The 13,811-nt window shown below is 42.0% G+C and overlaps 1 protein-coding gene across 1 annotated transcript in view; it reads left to right on the top strand.

The window, feature by feature from the left end:
- LOC144694018 (uncharacterized) overlaps positions 1-13,811 on the top strand; it is a 29,134-nt gene continuing 15,323 nt past the window's right edge. The window contains exons 1-2 of the mRNA XM_078564343.1: positions 1-440; positions 1,198-1,256. Of these exons, the coding sequence (XP_078420469.1) occupies positions 64-440; positions 1,198-1,256 (436 nt within the window). The 5' untranslated portion in view covers positions 1-63. The remainder of the gene's footprint in view (positions 441-1,197; positions 1,257-13,811) is intronic.

Raw genomic sequence — 13,811 nt, 5'->3', positions numbered from 1 at the left:
CAGCCGTTAGCGAGCGAGGGCGCGCGCGAGAGAGACATTCTTGTTTTCTATTTACATTTAGATATGCCATACTCGGTTGTGAGAAAACCCAGGATAATCCATGCGGGGCCTCAGCCCGCCACAACTCGGGGGATATTGCGGGACGGTGATCATGATGAGAGTGGAGCAATGGGTAAAGATGGGCTGGGGGGGCAGAGGGTCCCAGTTAAGGGCATGGGTAAGGGTCCAGGTGTGAGTAGGGGTACAGGTGTGGATAAAGGTACAAATACAGGTAAGGCTACAACAATAAATGCAGGTAAGAAGATAGGTGAAAGCAAGGTTATAAGTACAGGTAAGGATACAGCAGGTGTAGGCAAGGGCAGCACTACGGTCTCGCGGAGATATGTTGCCACCCATCAAAAATCAACTCCACAGAAGTCAACTCAAAAAACAATACACAGGTAAGAAATCTGTTTTGAGCAAAAATTTCTTGTTACAGTACTATGAGACAGTAATAATAGCAACAGCTTGCATTTTATATAGCGTCTTTTAATGTAGCAACACATTCCAAGACTGCAAATTGTAGCTGTGTTCAGGACTTGCCTTATGAGCTTCTTTTGTCTTTTGGTTAATGTGACAAAATGGGAGCTTTGCTGCAGAAGGAGCTGTATTTCGGAATTTTAAGATTGTGGGCATTTTATAATGGACAGTGTGCTAAACAACAAAATGAAAGATCTTGCGTTAATAGTGCTTCTCAGGATCTCCCAAAGCACTTTAGCCAATAAAGTACTTTTGTAATGCAGTGACAGTTGTAATGTAGGAAATGCAGCAGCAGATTTGTGCACAGCACGGTCCCACAAATAGCATTGCAATAATGACTGACTAATCTGTTTTAGTGACAATGATTGAGGGATAAATATTGACGATGATACAATGGAGAACGTTTCTGCTGTCCTAAAATAGCAGTTTCAAACACGAACCACAATTTCTAACTCTACACTGTTTACCCTAGTTACTCCCCAAACCTGAAGTTCCTAACTCCACCAAATTCTAAATCACTAGTCAATGAATATCGCAATGCAGGATGCATTGATGTGCTGTGATTGCTGTGATGTCAATAGTTATTGTGATGTCATTAATAATTTAAGCCAATTGTCACTTTTTTAAAATAATGCAAATGAGTTGGTTTTTAATTATTCCACTTGGATATTTTTACAGTTATGGTGCATATTCTGTAACTGTGCCAGACAAGAAGAAGTGGAGTGATCTACAGAAAAGTAAGTATGTTGTTTTATTTTTCACCTCTGTTTTGAAATTCTGTGTCTTGCTAGTTTAAGTTGTGATGTATATTTAAATTCCTGGCTGAGAACTCGTCGTCAGCTAGCTCCTGGATATTGAGTAACTGCTCACAAGGAAGTGTTGAGCTCGTTAGAGAGATTCCCTGCTGTTTGCCTATTGTTGTGAGAAATCCTGAAATGACAGTCCAATTAATAGTATTATCTATTTTGAATCTCTGGAAAACGTAAGTCGAGGGTCTGCTTAAAATACTACCTAATTTTTGCAATGTTTTAAAACCTATGCCACTACGAGTCGAGTTCATGCTTCTCCAAATAGTTTTGGTATGTTGGGATATAAGCAATTCTGGAAGGTGTGCATTCAAGTAGTAGATCTTGGAAAGAAGTTCCAAAGAAATCTTCCCAGATATTGGATTTTGTTCTCTGGGAAAATAGTTTACTTATCAGCTGTCAATTTATTGCCCTCACATACAACGCTTGTCTAAATAAATACATCTCTCCACCTCATTATAGGAAGCAACTCTTACCTCAATTATTTATCTATTTTTCTATTTTTGAAATGTTTTCGAATGGTGCAGAACAACAATGCATATAAAATATTAAGCTAATTTTAATTTTTGTTCCTTCACTGCGTAACTCCACAGGAGTAATAAGTGTTATCAAAAGATTATACAATGCTTGTATTTACATATTGCCTTTGGCATAATAAAACATCCCAAGGCACTTCACAGGGATATCATAGAGGCCTACAGTGCAGAAAAAGGCCCTTCGGCCCATTGGGTCTGCACTGGTCAAACGAGTAATTCTAATCCCATTTTCCAGCACTAAGCCCATAGCCTTGCAAGCCATGGTATCGCAAGTGCACATCCAAATACTTCTTAAATGTTATGAGGGTTTCTGCCTCTACCACCCTTTTCAGGCAGTGAGTTCCAGATTCCCTCCACCCTCTGGGTAAAAAAATTCTTCCTCACATCCCCTCTAAATCTCCCTCCCCTTACCTTAAATCTATGCCCCCTGGTTATTGATCCCTCCACCAAAGGGAAAAGTTCCTTCCTGTCTACCCTATCTATGCCCCTTATAATTTTATACACCTCAATCATGTCCCCCCTCAATCTCCTCTGCTCAGGGAAAATAACCCCAATCTCTCAATCTATCCAATCTCTCCTCACAACTAAAACTCTCCAGCCCAGGCAACATCCTGGTAAATCTCTTCTGCACTCTCTCTAGTGCAATCACATCCTTCCTATAATGTGGATTCCAGAACTGCACGCAATACTCTAGCTGTGGCCTAACCAGCGTTTTATGCAGTTCCAGCGTAACCTCCCTGCTCTTATATTCTATGCCTCAGCTAATAAAGGCAAGTATCTCATATACCTTCTTAGCCACCTTATCTACCTGTCCCGCTACCTTAAGGGACCAGTGGACATGCACAACAAGGTCCCCCTGATTCTCGGTGCTTCCCAGGGTCCTACCATTCATCGTGTATTCCTATGCCTTGTTTGTCCTGCCCAAGTGCATCACCTCACACTTATCTGGATTAAATTCCATTAGCTACCGATCAGCCCATCTGACCAGCCTGCCTATATCCTCCTGTAATCTAAGGCTATCCTCCTCATTATTTACCACCCCACCAATTTTCATGTCATCTGCGAATTTACTGATCAATCCTCCTAAATTCAAGTCTAAATCGTTTATATATGCTACAAACAGCAAGGGACCCAACGCCAATCCCTGTGGAACCCCACTGGACACAGGCATCCAGTTACAAAAACACCCCTCGACCATCACCCTCTGCTTCCTGCCACTCCGCCAATTCTGGGTCGAATTTGCCAGATTGCCTTGGATCCCATGGGCTCTTACCTTTGTTATCAGTTTCCCATGCAGGACTTATCAAAAGCCTTGCTGAAGCCCAAGTAGACTATGTCAAATGCATTGCCCTCATCTACATACCCGGTCACCTCTTCGAAAAATTCAGTCAAATTGGTCAGACGTGACCTCCCCTTAACAAAACCACGCTGACTGTCCTTGATTAATCCCTGCCTCTCCAAGTGTAGATTAATGCTGTCCCTCACAATTGCTTCCAATAGTTTCCCCACCACTGAGATTAGACTGACGTTCCTGTAGTTCCCTGGTTTATCCCTTCCTCCCTTCTTGAATAACGGTACCACACTGGCTGTCCTCCAGTCCTCTGGCACCTCTCCTGTGGCCAGAGAGGTATTGAAAATTATTGCCAGTGCCCCTGCTATCTCCCCTCCTTGCCTCACTCAACAGCCTGGGATACGCTTCATCCGGGCCTGGAGATTTATCTACTTCTAAGCCTGCCAGACCACTGAGAACCTCCTCCCTTTCTATACTAATTATATCACAGTCCTTCTGCCTGATTTCCATACCCACTTCGTCCCTCTCACTTGTGAACACCAACACAAAGTATTCATTTAGAACCCTACCTACGTCTTCCGGCTCCATACACAAATTACCATTATGCTCCTTAATGGGCCCTACTCTTTCCCTAGTTATCTTATCCTCTTACTCTTAATGTACTTGTAAAATAACTTTGGCAGGTAAAATAAAGGAAAATCCAATGTTTTTTCATGGCCCCTTTTTGCTCTCCTAATTTTCTTTTTAAGTTCCCTCCTACACATTCTATACTCCTCTAGGGCTTCCGCTTCTGTTTTCAGCCCTCGGTATCTGCCATAAGCCTCCCTTTTTCTCTTTGCCCAATTCTGTATACCCCTCGACATCCAGGGTTCCTTGGATTTGTTGGTCCCACCCTTTGTCTTTAGTGGAATATGTTGGCCCTATACTCTCCCTATTTTCTTCTTGAAGGAGTCCCACTGCTCTGACGCAGATTTACCTAAAAGTAGCTGCTCCCAGTCCACTATGACCAAATCATATCTGGTCTTATTAAAATCGGCCTTGCCCCAATTTAGAACTCTGATTTCTGGCCCATCCTTGTCCTTTTCCATAACAACCTTGAATCTAACGGAGTTATGATCACTGTCTGCAAAATGCTCCCCCACTGATACCTCTACCACTTGCCCAGCTTCATTCCATAAAATTAAGTCCAGGACCTTCTACATACTGGCTTAAAAAGCTCTCCTGGTTGCATTTTAAGAATTCCGCTCCCTCTAAATCTATCACACCATTACTAACCCAGTTAATGTTGGGGAAATTGTAATCCCCCACTATTACAACCCTATTATTTTTATACTTCTCTGAAATTTGCCTACATATCTGTTCTTCTATTTCTCTCTGACTGTTTGGGGGCCTATAGTACACTCTTGAGGCAAATTTTGACACGGAGCTACATAAGTCATTGTTAGGGCAGATGACCAAAAGCTTGGTCAAACAGTTAGGTTTTAAGGAGCGTCTTAAAGTAGAACCAGATGAACTGAGGTAAGGATGGAGTCTGTTGATGTCATAAAGATGGAAATAGACAATCTTGGTGCTGTTGGGGATATGTGGTTAGAAACTTATCTTGGAGTCAAATATGACACCATGGTTGCAAACAATCTGGTTTGGTGTCAAAGTGTTGCCATGGAGAGGGTTGGAGTTGGTATCTGAGAACAGAGTTTTTGCCAGGGACCAAAGACAATGGCTTTCGTCTTCCCAATATTTAACTGAAGGAAATCTCTGCTTGTTCAGTACTGAATGTCGGACAAGCAGCCTTGATAATTTAGCAACGATGGAGGTGTTGAGAGAGGTGTTGATGATGTGAAGCTGGTGCTGTTAGTGTAAATGAGAAAATTAATGTTGTGCTTTTGTATGATGTCGTCAAAGGAGCAGCACGTAGATGAGAAAGAGGAGGAGGCTGAGAATAGATCCTTGGGGGACACCATTGATAACAGTGTAGGAGCAGGAAGAGAAGCCATTGCAAGTGATATTCAATTAGATAGAAAGGATAGAACCAGGCGAGTGTAGTCTGTGACGGTACAGTGGATGGTAAATGCTGAGCTGCTTAAATCCAAGTTGAAACAGCTGTCACAACTGTTTTGCAATTTGTATTTTTATTTCGAGATGCATGCCTTGAATTCATTAGTAGTAATGAATTCACTGAGATTTAAGAGGTTTTTTACAAAATTAAATTAAACATTTATTAATAAAAGAAAAGATTTTAAGCACAGGTCTGCAAATTACTACTAAGATAACTCCTAGCTCCCCTATTAACCTGACTCCCAGTTACACCTCCATTAAGGCAATAGTAAAAGCAACTAGACCTAACAGATCTAGGCAAAGCACAAAATACCTTGGACAGGGAAATTTAAAGTGAGCTTTTTTAACTTCGGTTCCTGTAGACAGCAATTTGTTGCATTGATAATGGACACTTTTCACACTTGTTCGATCTTAGAATGCCTTCCCCCTTACATACAACCTCATCTCCTTTATACACGTTTCTCCCTTTTTAATATAAATTCCATTGTTTCAAAATGTCTTTGCAACTTTCCTTTTTTAATAATATAAATCTTTCATAGCACTCATATTATCAGTAACCGTTGGGAAATAAATATACACACTGTTTGGCTTAACACCTTGCGGCTAAGTATAACATCTTGCCATCTCTTTGAATTTCAGATTACTCTGGTTTATCTAAAAATGCAAATGTTCCTCACACCTCACATTCTAAACCTTCAGCCATGCTTACATATTTAGCATTTCAAACCTAGCTTCCCTTTTGATCACTCAAAAGCTCCGGACCAACTCTCTGCAATTCAATTAAATCCCCCATACACAAATACACACAGAGAAACTAATCCAAACCTAGCTTTACAATAAATCACAATATTATGAAGATTATTATATTTTCATGGCACCCCCCCTCCTTACTGGAAAATGAACGGTCATAATTTAAAAAGACGGCTTCATTTTCTTAATCCATTGTACACTATCTCCTATATTTATCTATATTCTCATACTATTACATTACCAGATACATGCATTACCATAACTATATATACAAATCCTTGATATCAACAGAAATCATTCCAGTCCAGTATCCAGGTTTATACATGTCCAATTTTCCTTTTTGAGCTTCAAACTCTTGACAATGCATCTGCAATTAGATTTCCTCGTCCAGCCCCATTATTAATCTGTAGATTAAATGGTTGCGGTAATAAACTCCATCTGAATAGCCTTGTACGTCTGTCTCGAAATTTGTCCAGAAGCTTTAAAGGATTGTGGTCTATACAAACAATTGTTTCTGACAAATTGTTTGCAACATAAATCTGAAAATGCTGCAATGCTAACACCAGACCCAGAGTCTCCTTTTCAATCATTGAATATTTTTTCTGTTGTACATTCAACTTCGGTGAAAAACAACCTATCAGTTTCTCAATTCCAGTGTCGTCATCTTGTAACTTGCGTCAAAGGCCAAATTAAATTACTTGGCATAATTGGGTACTGCCAAAATTGGTAGTCAATACAGTTTTCAAATACCTTCTGACAACTCTGTCTATATTGGACATAACATAAGAACTAGGAGCAGGAGTAGGCAATTCAGCCCCTTGAGCCTGCCCCGCCTTTCAATACGATTATGGCTGATCTCATTTCGGCCTCAACTCCAATTTCCCGCCATCTCCCCATAACCTTTCAACCCATTACTAATTAAAAATCTGTCTATCTCCTCCTTAAATTTATTCAGCGTCCCGGCATCCACTGCACTCTGAGGTAGTGAATTCCACAGATTCATGACCCTTTGTGAAAAGTAATTCCTCCTCATCTCTGATTTAAATCTACCACCCCTTAGCCTAAAACTATGGCCTCTCGTTCTAGAATGCCCCAGAAAAGGAAACATCCGCTCCACGTTTACTTTGTCTATCCCCTTTAGCATCGTATATACCTCAATTAGATCTCCTCTCATCCTTCTAAACTCTAGCGAATATAGGCCTAAACTGCTCAATCTCTGCTCATAAGACAAGCCCCGCATCTCTGGAGTCAATCTAATGAACCTCCTCTGAACCGCCTCCAGTGCAACTACATCCTTCCTCAAGTAAGGGGACCAAAACTGTGCACAGTACTCCAGGTGCGGTCTCACCAATGCCTTGTACAGTTGCAACAACACATCCCTATTTTTATACTCTATCCCTTTAGCAATAAACGCCAAAATTCCATTTGCCTTCCTTATTACCTGCTGTACCTGCATACTAGCTTTCAGCGATTCGTGCACGAGGACACCCGGATCCCTCTGCACTGAAGCATTCTGAAGTTTCTCTCCATTTAAACAATAAGTCGCCTTTTTATTCTTCCAACCAAAATGGATAACCTCACACGTATCCACGTTAAACTCCATCTGCCAAATTTTGGCCCATTCATCTAACCTGTCCATATCCATTTGTAAATTTCTTATTTCTTCATTGCAACTTACCTTCCCACCTATTTTGGTGTCATCTGCAAATTTAGGTGTAGTACCTTCTATCCCCGAATCCAAATCATTAATATAGATTGTAAATAGTTGGGGCCCAAGGACCGAACCCTGTGGCACCCCACTAGTTACAGCTTGCCATCCAGAAAAAGACCCATTTATCCCGACTATCTGCTTTCTGTCGGTTAGCCAATCCTCTATCCAAGCTAATATATTACCCCTAATTCCGTGTGATCTTATCTTGTGTATTAATCTTTTGTGCGGCACCTTATCAAAGGCCTTCTGGAAGTCCAGATATACTATATCTACAGGATCCCCATTATCGACTTTCTTTTTTAATAGTTCAGTCAATGGAGCAACCATACTGCTAAAATTTGGTACAAATTTCCGGTAAAACCCACTCATGTCCAGGAATCTCAAAACTCCTCGTTGTAGTCACGAGGAAATCTACAAAAGCTTTGACTTTTACAACCCTTGGAGCCACCTTACCATGTCCAATGGTATGGCCTAGATATGTAACTTGTGCTTTTGCAGATTCACTTTTAGCCAAGTTCATTACCAAATTAGCTCCTTGTAATCGGTTAAATAATTCTTTCAGATATTATAAATACTCCTCCCACGTTTGACTGAAAACTATCAAGTTGTCAATGTAAACAGCACAATTGTTCAGTCCTGCATTTACTTTGTTTGTCAGTCTGAAATGTTGCAGGTGCATTTTTCATACCAAATGACGTGACTTTACACCGATATTGTCCATCTGGCGTCACAAAAGCTGATATCTCCGTTGCTCTCTCCGATAGCAGTACTTGCCAATATCCTCTGAGCAAGTCAATCTTTGTAATAAATTTTGATTGTCCCACTTTCTCAACACAATCTTCCAACCGTGATGTAGGATAATCCGCTTTTGTCACCGCATTCACGTTTCGATAGCCCACATACAGTCTTTGTATTCCAGCCGCTTTTGGTACTAGCACAATAGGCAAACTCCAGTTACTGCAACTAGATTCAATGACATCAATTTGAAGCATGAATTCAATTTCTTTCTGTATTTGTGATAACTTTGCTAGATTTAATCGATAAGGATGTTTCCTTATTGAAGATTAAACCTCTACACGCAGATCATGTATAGCTAAATTTGTCCTCCCCAGCTAATTCCCACAAATAGCTTTGTGTGACTACAAAAGCTTTTCCAAGTCACTTTGACACTTGTCTGGAAGGTGACTCAGCATTAGATTTAAATTTTCAAGTACCCCCTCATTATCTAATTTGATTAAAAGAAAATAAATTTCAGAATCCTGAATTTCTACCTCTTTCTCTTTTTCTACCACCATTAATACCTCCTTTTTGGCCCTCTTCCCTGTCAAAGTAAGCATATTTACATGACACACCCTCTGCTTCTTTCTTCTATCTGGAGTATTTATTAAACAATTTATTTCACTCAGCTTCTTTTCAATCCTGTAAGGCCCACTAAACCTTGCCTTTAATGAGTCAGCCAGTACTGGTAACAGTAACTGCTGTTTCCCCAGCAACAAAACTGCGAGCTGTAGCTTTCCTGTCTGCCTTTACTTTCATCACTTGCTGTGATATGCTTAAATGTTCCCTAGCTAACTCTCATGCTCTGTCCAATCTTTCTCTGAAGTTTGTTACATAATCCAGCAGAGTAGTTTCTGAATTTGACCCACCAATTTCTCATGAATTAATTTCAGAGGTCCCCTTACCTCATGACCATAAACTAGGACTACAACCAGTTGATGCATTAGGAACATCCATAATACCAAGAATGGAATTCCCCTATCTCAATCCTGTGGATAGTCCTGACTATATGGCCTCATCATAGTTTTTAAAGTTTGATGCCATCTTTCCCAAGCCCCTTGTGACTCAGGATGGTAAGCTGGTTGACTTAAACTGTTTTATCTCCAACCTGTTCATTACTTCCTTAAACAGCTGTGACATGAAATCTGAACCCTGATCTGATTTGTATTTCTTTAGGCAAACCATATCTTGTAAAAAATGTTGTCAGCTCTTCTACAATTCTCTTTACAATCTCGTACCTCTCAAAGGTATTGCTTCAGGAAACCTTGTAGTCACAACTCATTATTGTGATTTAAGTACTGATTTCCATCTTTAATCTTCGGGAGGGGTCCTACACAATCAATCATGACCCTAGTAAAAGGTTCTTCAAATGCTGAAATTGGAATGAAAGGTGCTGGCTTAATCACTACTTGTGGTTTCCCTATCACCTGACATAGAACCATAGAACACTACAGCACAGAAAACAGGCCATTCGGCCCTTCTAGTCTGTGCTGAAATATTATTCCGCTAGTCCCATTGACCTGCACCTAGTCCATAACCCTCCAGAACTCTCCCATCCATGTATCTATCTAATTTATTCTTAAAACTTAAGAGTGAGTCCGCATTTACCACGTCAGATGGTAGCTCGTTCCACACTCTCACCACTCTCTGAGTGAAGAAGTTCCCCCTAATGTTCCCCCTAAACCTTTCCCCTTTCACCCTAAAGCCATGTCCTCTCGTGTTTATTTCTCCTAATCTAAGTGGAAAGAGCCTACTCGCATTTACTCTGTCTATACCCCTCACAATTTTGTAAACTTCTATCAAATCTCCCCTCATTCTTCTGTGCTCCAAGAAATAAAGTCCTAATCTGTTTAATCTTTCCCTGTAACTCAACTCCTTAAGACCCAGCAACATCCTAGTAAATCTTCTCTGCACTCTCTCAATCTTACTGATATCCTTCCTGTAGTTAGGCGACCAGAACTGCACAGAATACTCCAAAGTTGGCCTCAACAATGTCTTATACAACCTCACCATAACATCCCAACTCCTATATTCAATACTTTGATTTATGAAGGCCAGTATGCCAAAAGCTTCCTCTACAACCTTGTCTACCTGTGACGCCACTTTCAGGGAATTATGTATCTGAACTCCCAGATCCCTTTGTTCCTCCGCACTCCTCAGTGCCCTACCATTTACTGTGTATGTCCTACCTTGGTTTGACCTTCCAAAATGTAACACCGCACACTTTTCCGCATTAAATTCCATCTGCCATTTTCTGGCCCATTTTTCCAGTTGGTCCAGATCTCTCTGCAAGCTTTGAAAGCCTTCCTCGCTGTCCACAACGCCTCCAATCTTAGTGTCATCAGCAAACTTGCTGATCCAATTCACCACATTATCATCCAAATCATTGATATAGACAACAAACAACAATGGTCCCAGTACAGATCCCTGAGGCACCCCACTAGTCACAGACCTCCAGTCTGAGAAGCAATCATCCACTACCACTCTCTGTCTTCTCCCACACAGCCAATTTCGAATCCAGTTTACAACCTCTCCATGGATACCAAGTGTCTGAACCTTCTGAACTAACCTCCCATGTGGGACCTTGTCAAAGGCCTTACTAAAGTCCATGTAGACAACATCCACAGCCTTTCCTTCATCTACTTTCTTGGTAACCTCCTCGAAAAACTCTACAAGGTTCGTTAAACACAACCTACCACGCACAAAGCCATGCTGACTATCCTTAATCAGCCCTTGGCTGTCCAAATAATTATATATCCGATCTCTCAGAACACCTTCCAATAATTTACCTACTACTGACGTCAGGCTCACTGGCCTGTAATTACCTGGTTTACTTTTGGAGCCTTTTTTAAACAACGGAACAACATGAGCTACCCTCCAATCCTCCGGCACCTCACCCGTGGCTAAGGACATTTTAAATATTTCTGCCAGGGCCCCTGCAATTTCTACACTAGTCTCCCTCAAGGTCCGAGGGAATATCATGTCAGGCCCGGGGGATTTATCTATCTTTATTCGCTGTAAGGCAGCAAGCACCTCCTCCTCTTTAATCTCTATATGTTCCATGAAACTACTGCTTGTTTCTCTTCCTTCCTTATACACTATGCCAGTTTCCTGAGTAAATACTGATGCAAAAAAACTGTTTAAGATCTCCCCCATCTCGTGAGGCTCCACACATAGACGGCCACTCTGATCTTCAAGGAGACCAATTGTGTCCCTTACTATCCTTTTACTCTTAATATACTTGTAGAAACCCTTCGGGTTTACCTTCACATTATCTGCCAAAGCAACCTCATGTCTTCTTTTTGCCTTCCTGATTTCCTATTTTAGTATTTTCTTACATTTGCTATACTCTACAAGTACCTCATTTGCTTCTTGTTGCCTATACCTGCTATACACCTCTCTCTTCTTCTTAACCAGATCGCCAATATCCCTTGAAAACCAAGGTTCCCTATGCCTGTTAACTTTGCCTTTAATCCTGACAGGAACATGCAAACTCTGCACTTTCAAAATTTCACCTTTGAGTGCCTTCCACTTACTGAACACATCCTTGCCAGAAAACAACTTATGCCAATCCACTCTTCCTAGATCCTTTCTCATTTCCACAAAATTCGCCTTTCTCCAATTTAGAATCTCAACTCGAGGACCAGACCTATCCTTATCCATAATTAGCTTAAAACTAATGACATTGTGGTGACTGGACCCAAAATGTTCGCCTACACATACTTCTGTCACCTGACCTGTCTGGTTCCCTAATAGGAGATCAAGTATTGCATCCTCTCTCGTTGGTAACTCTATATATTGATTTAGAAAACTTTCCTGAACACATTTGACAAACTCCAAGCCATCCAGCCCTTTTACAGTATGGGAGTCCCAGTCAATATGTGGAAAGTTAAAATCTCCTACTATCACAACTTTCTGTTTATTACATCGGTCTGCTATCTCTCTACAGATTTGCTCCTCCAATTCTCTCTGAATATTGGGCGGTCTATAATACAACCCTATTAGTGTGGTCACACCTTTCCCATTCCTCAGCTCCACCCATATGGCCTCTGTAGACGAGCCCTCCGGGCTGTCCTGCTTACGCACAGCTGTGATATTTTCCCTGACTAGTAATGCCACTCCTCCCCCTTTCATACCTCCCCCTCTATCACGTCTGAAACAACGGAACCCCGGAACATTGAGCTGCCAGTCCTGCCCCACCTGCAACCAAGTCTCACTAATATCAATAATGTCGTAATCCCACGTGCCAACCCATGCCCTAAGCTCATCTGCCTTTCCGACAATACTCCTTGCATTGAAATAGATGCACCTGAGAACATTTCTATCACGTATGGACCCTTGATTTCTGTCTATACATGCATTCCTCGCTTGACCTTTATCCTCCTCCACCTCACTATCTGCTCTAACACTCTGGTTCCCCTCCCCCCTGCAAATCTAGTTTAAACACCCCGGAGCAGCACTAGCAAACCTACCCGCAAGGATGTTAGTCCCCCTCCAGTTCAGGTGCAAACCGTCCCGCCGGAACAGGTCCCACCTTCCCTGGAACAGAGCCCAATTGTCAAGAAACATGAAGCCCTCCCTCCTTCACCATCTCCTTAGCCACGTATTTAGCTGCATTATCCGCCTATTTCTAGCCTCACTAGCACGTAGCACGGGTAGCACTCCTGAGATCGTAACCCTGGAGGTCCTGTCCTTCAACTTTGCACCTAACTCCCTAAACTCTCTTTGCAGGACCTCCTCCTCCTTCCTATCCACATCATTGGTCCCTACATGGACCACGACATCTGTCTGCTCACTCTCCCTCCTGAGAATACTGAGAACTCAATCTGAGATATCGTGGACCATGGCACCAGGGAGGCAACAGACCATCCGGGATTCTCGATCTCTCCCACAGAACCTCCTATCTGTCCCCCTAACTATCGAATCCCCTATCACTACTGCTCTCCTCTTTTCCCTCCCTCATTTCTGAGCTGAGGGTCCAGCCTCGGTGCCAGAGACGCGACCACTACAACTTGTCCCTGGTAGGTCGTCCCCACCAACAGTATCCAAAACGGTATACCTATTGTTGATGGGAATGGCCACAGGGGTGCTCTGCTCTTTCTGTCTATTCCCCTTCCCTCTCCTGACATTCACCCAGCTACCTGCCTCCTTAGTTTTAGGGGTGACTGTCTCCCTGAAACTCCTGTCTATTACTGCCTCTGCCTCCCGTATGATCCGAAGTTCATCCAGCTCCAGCTCCAGTTCCCTAACTCGGCTTCTCAGGAGTTGCAGCTGGATGCACCTTTTGCAGGTGTAGTCATCAGGGACAATTGTGCTGTCCATGACTTCCCACATGCTGCATTCGGAGCACTCGACTGCCCCAACTG

The sequence above is a fragment of the Cetorhinus maximus genome, chromosome 19 (genome assembly GCF_964194155.1).
Source record: "Cetorhinus maximus chromosome 19, sCetMax3.hap1.1, whole genome shotgun sequence".
Lineage (NCBI taxonomy): Eukaryota > Metazoa > Chordata > Chondrichthyes > Lamniformes > Cetorhinidae > Cetorhinus > Cetorhinus maximus.
Note: the sequence above shows the minus strand (reverse complement) of the source record. Positions and strands in the feature narration are given on the sequence as shown.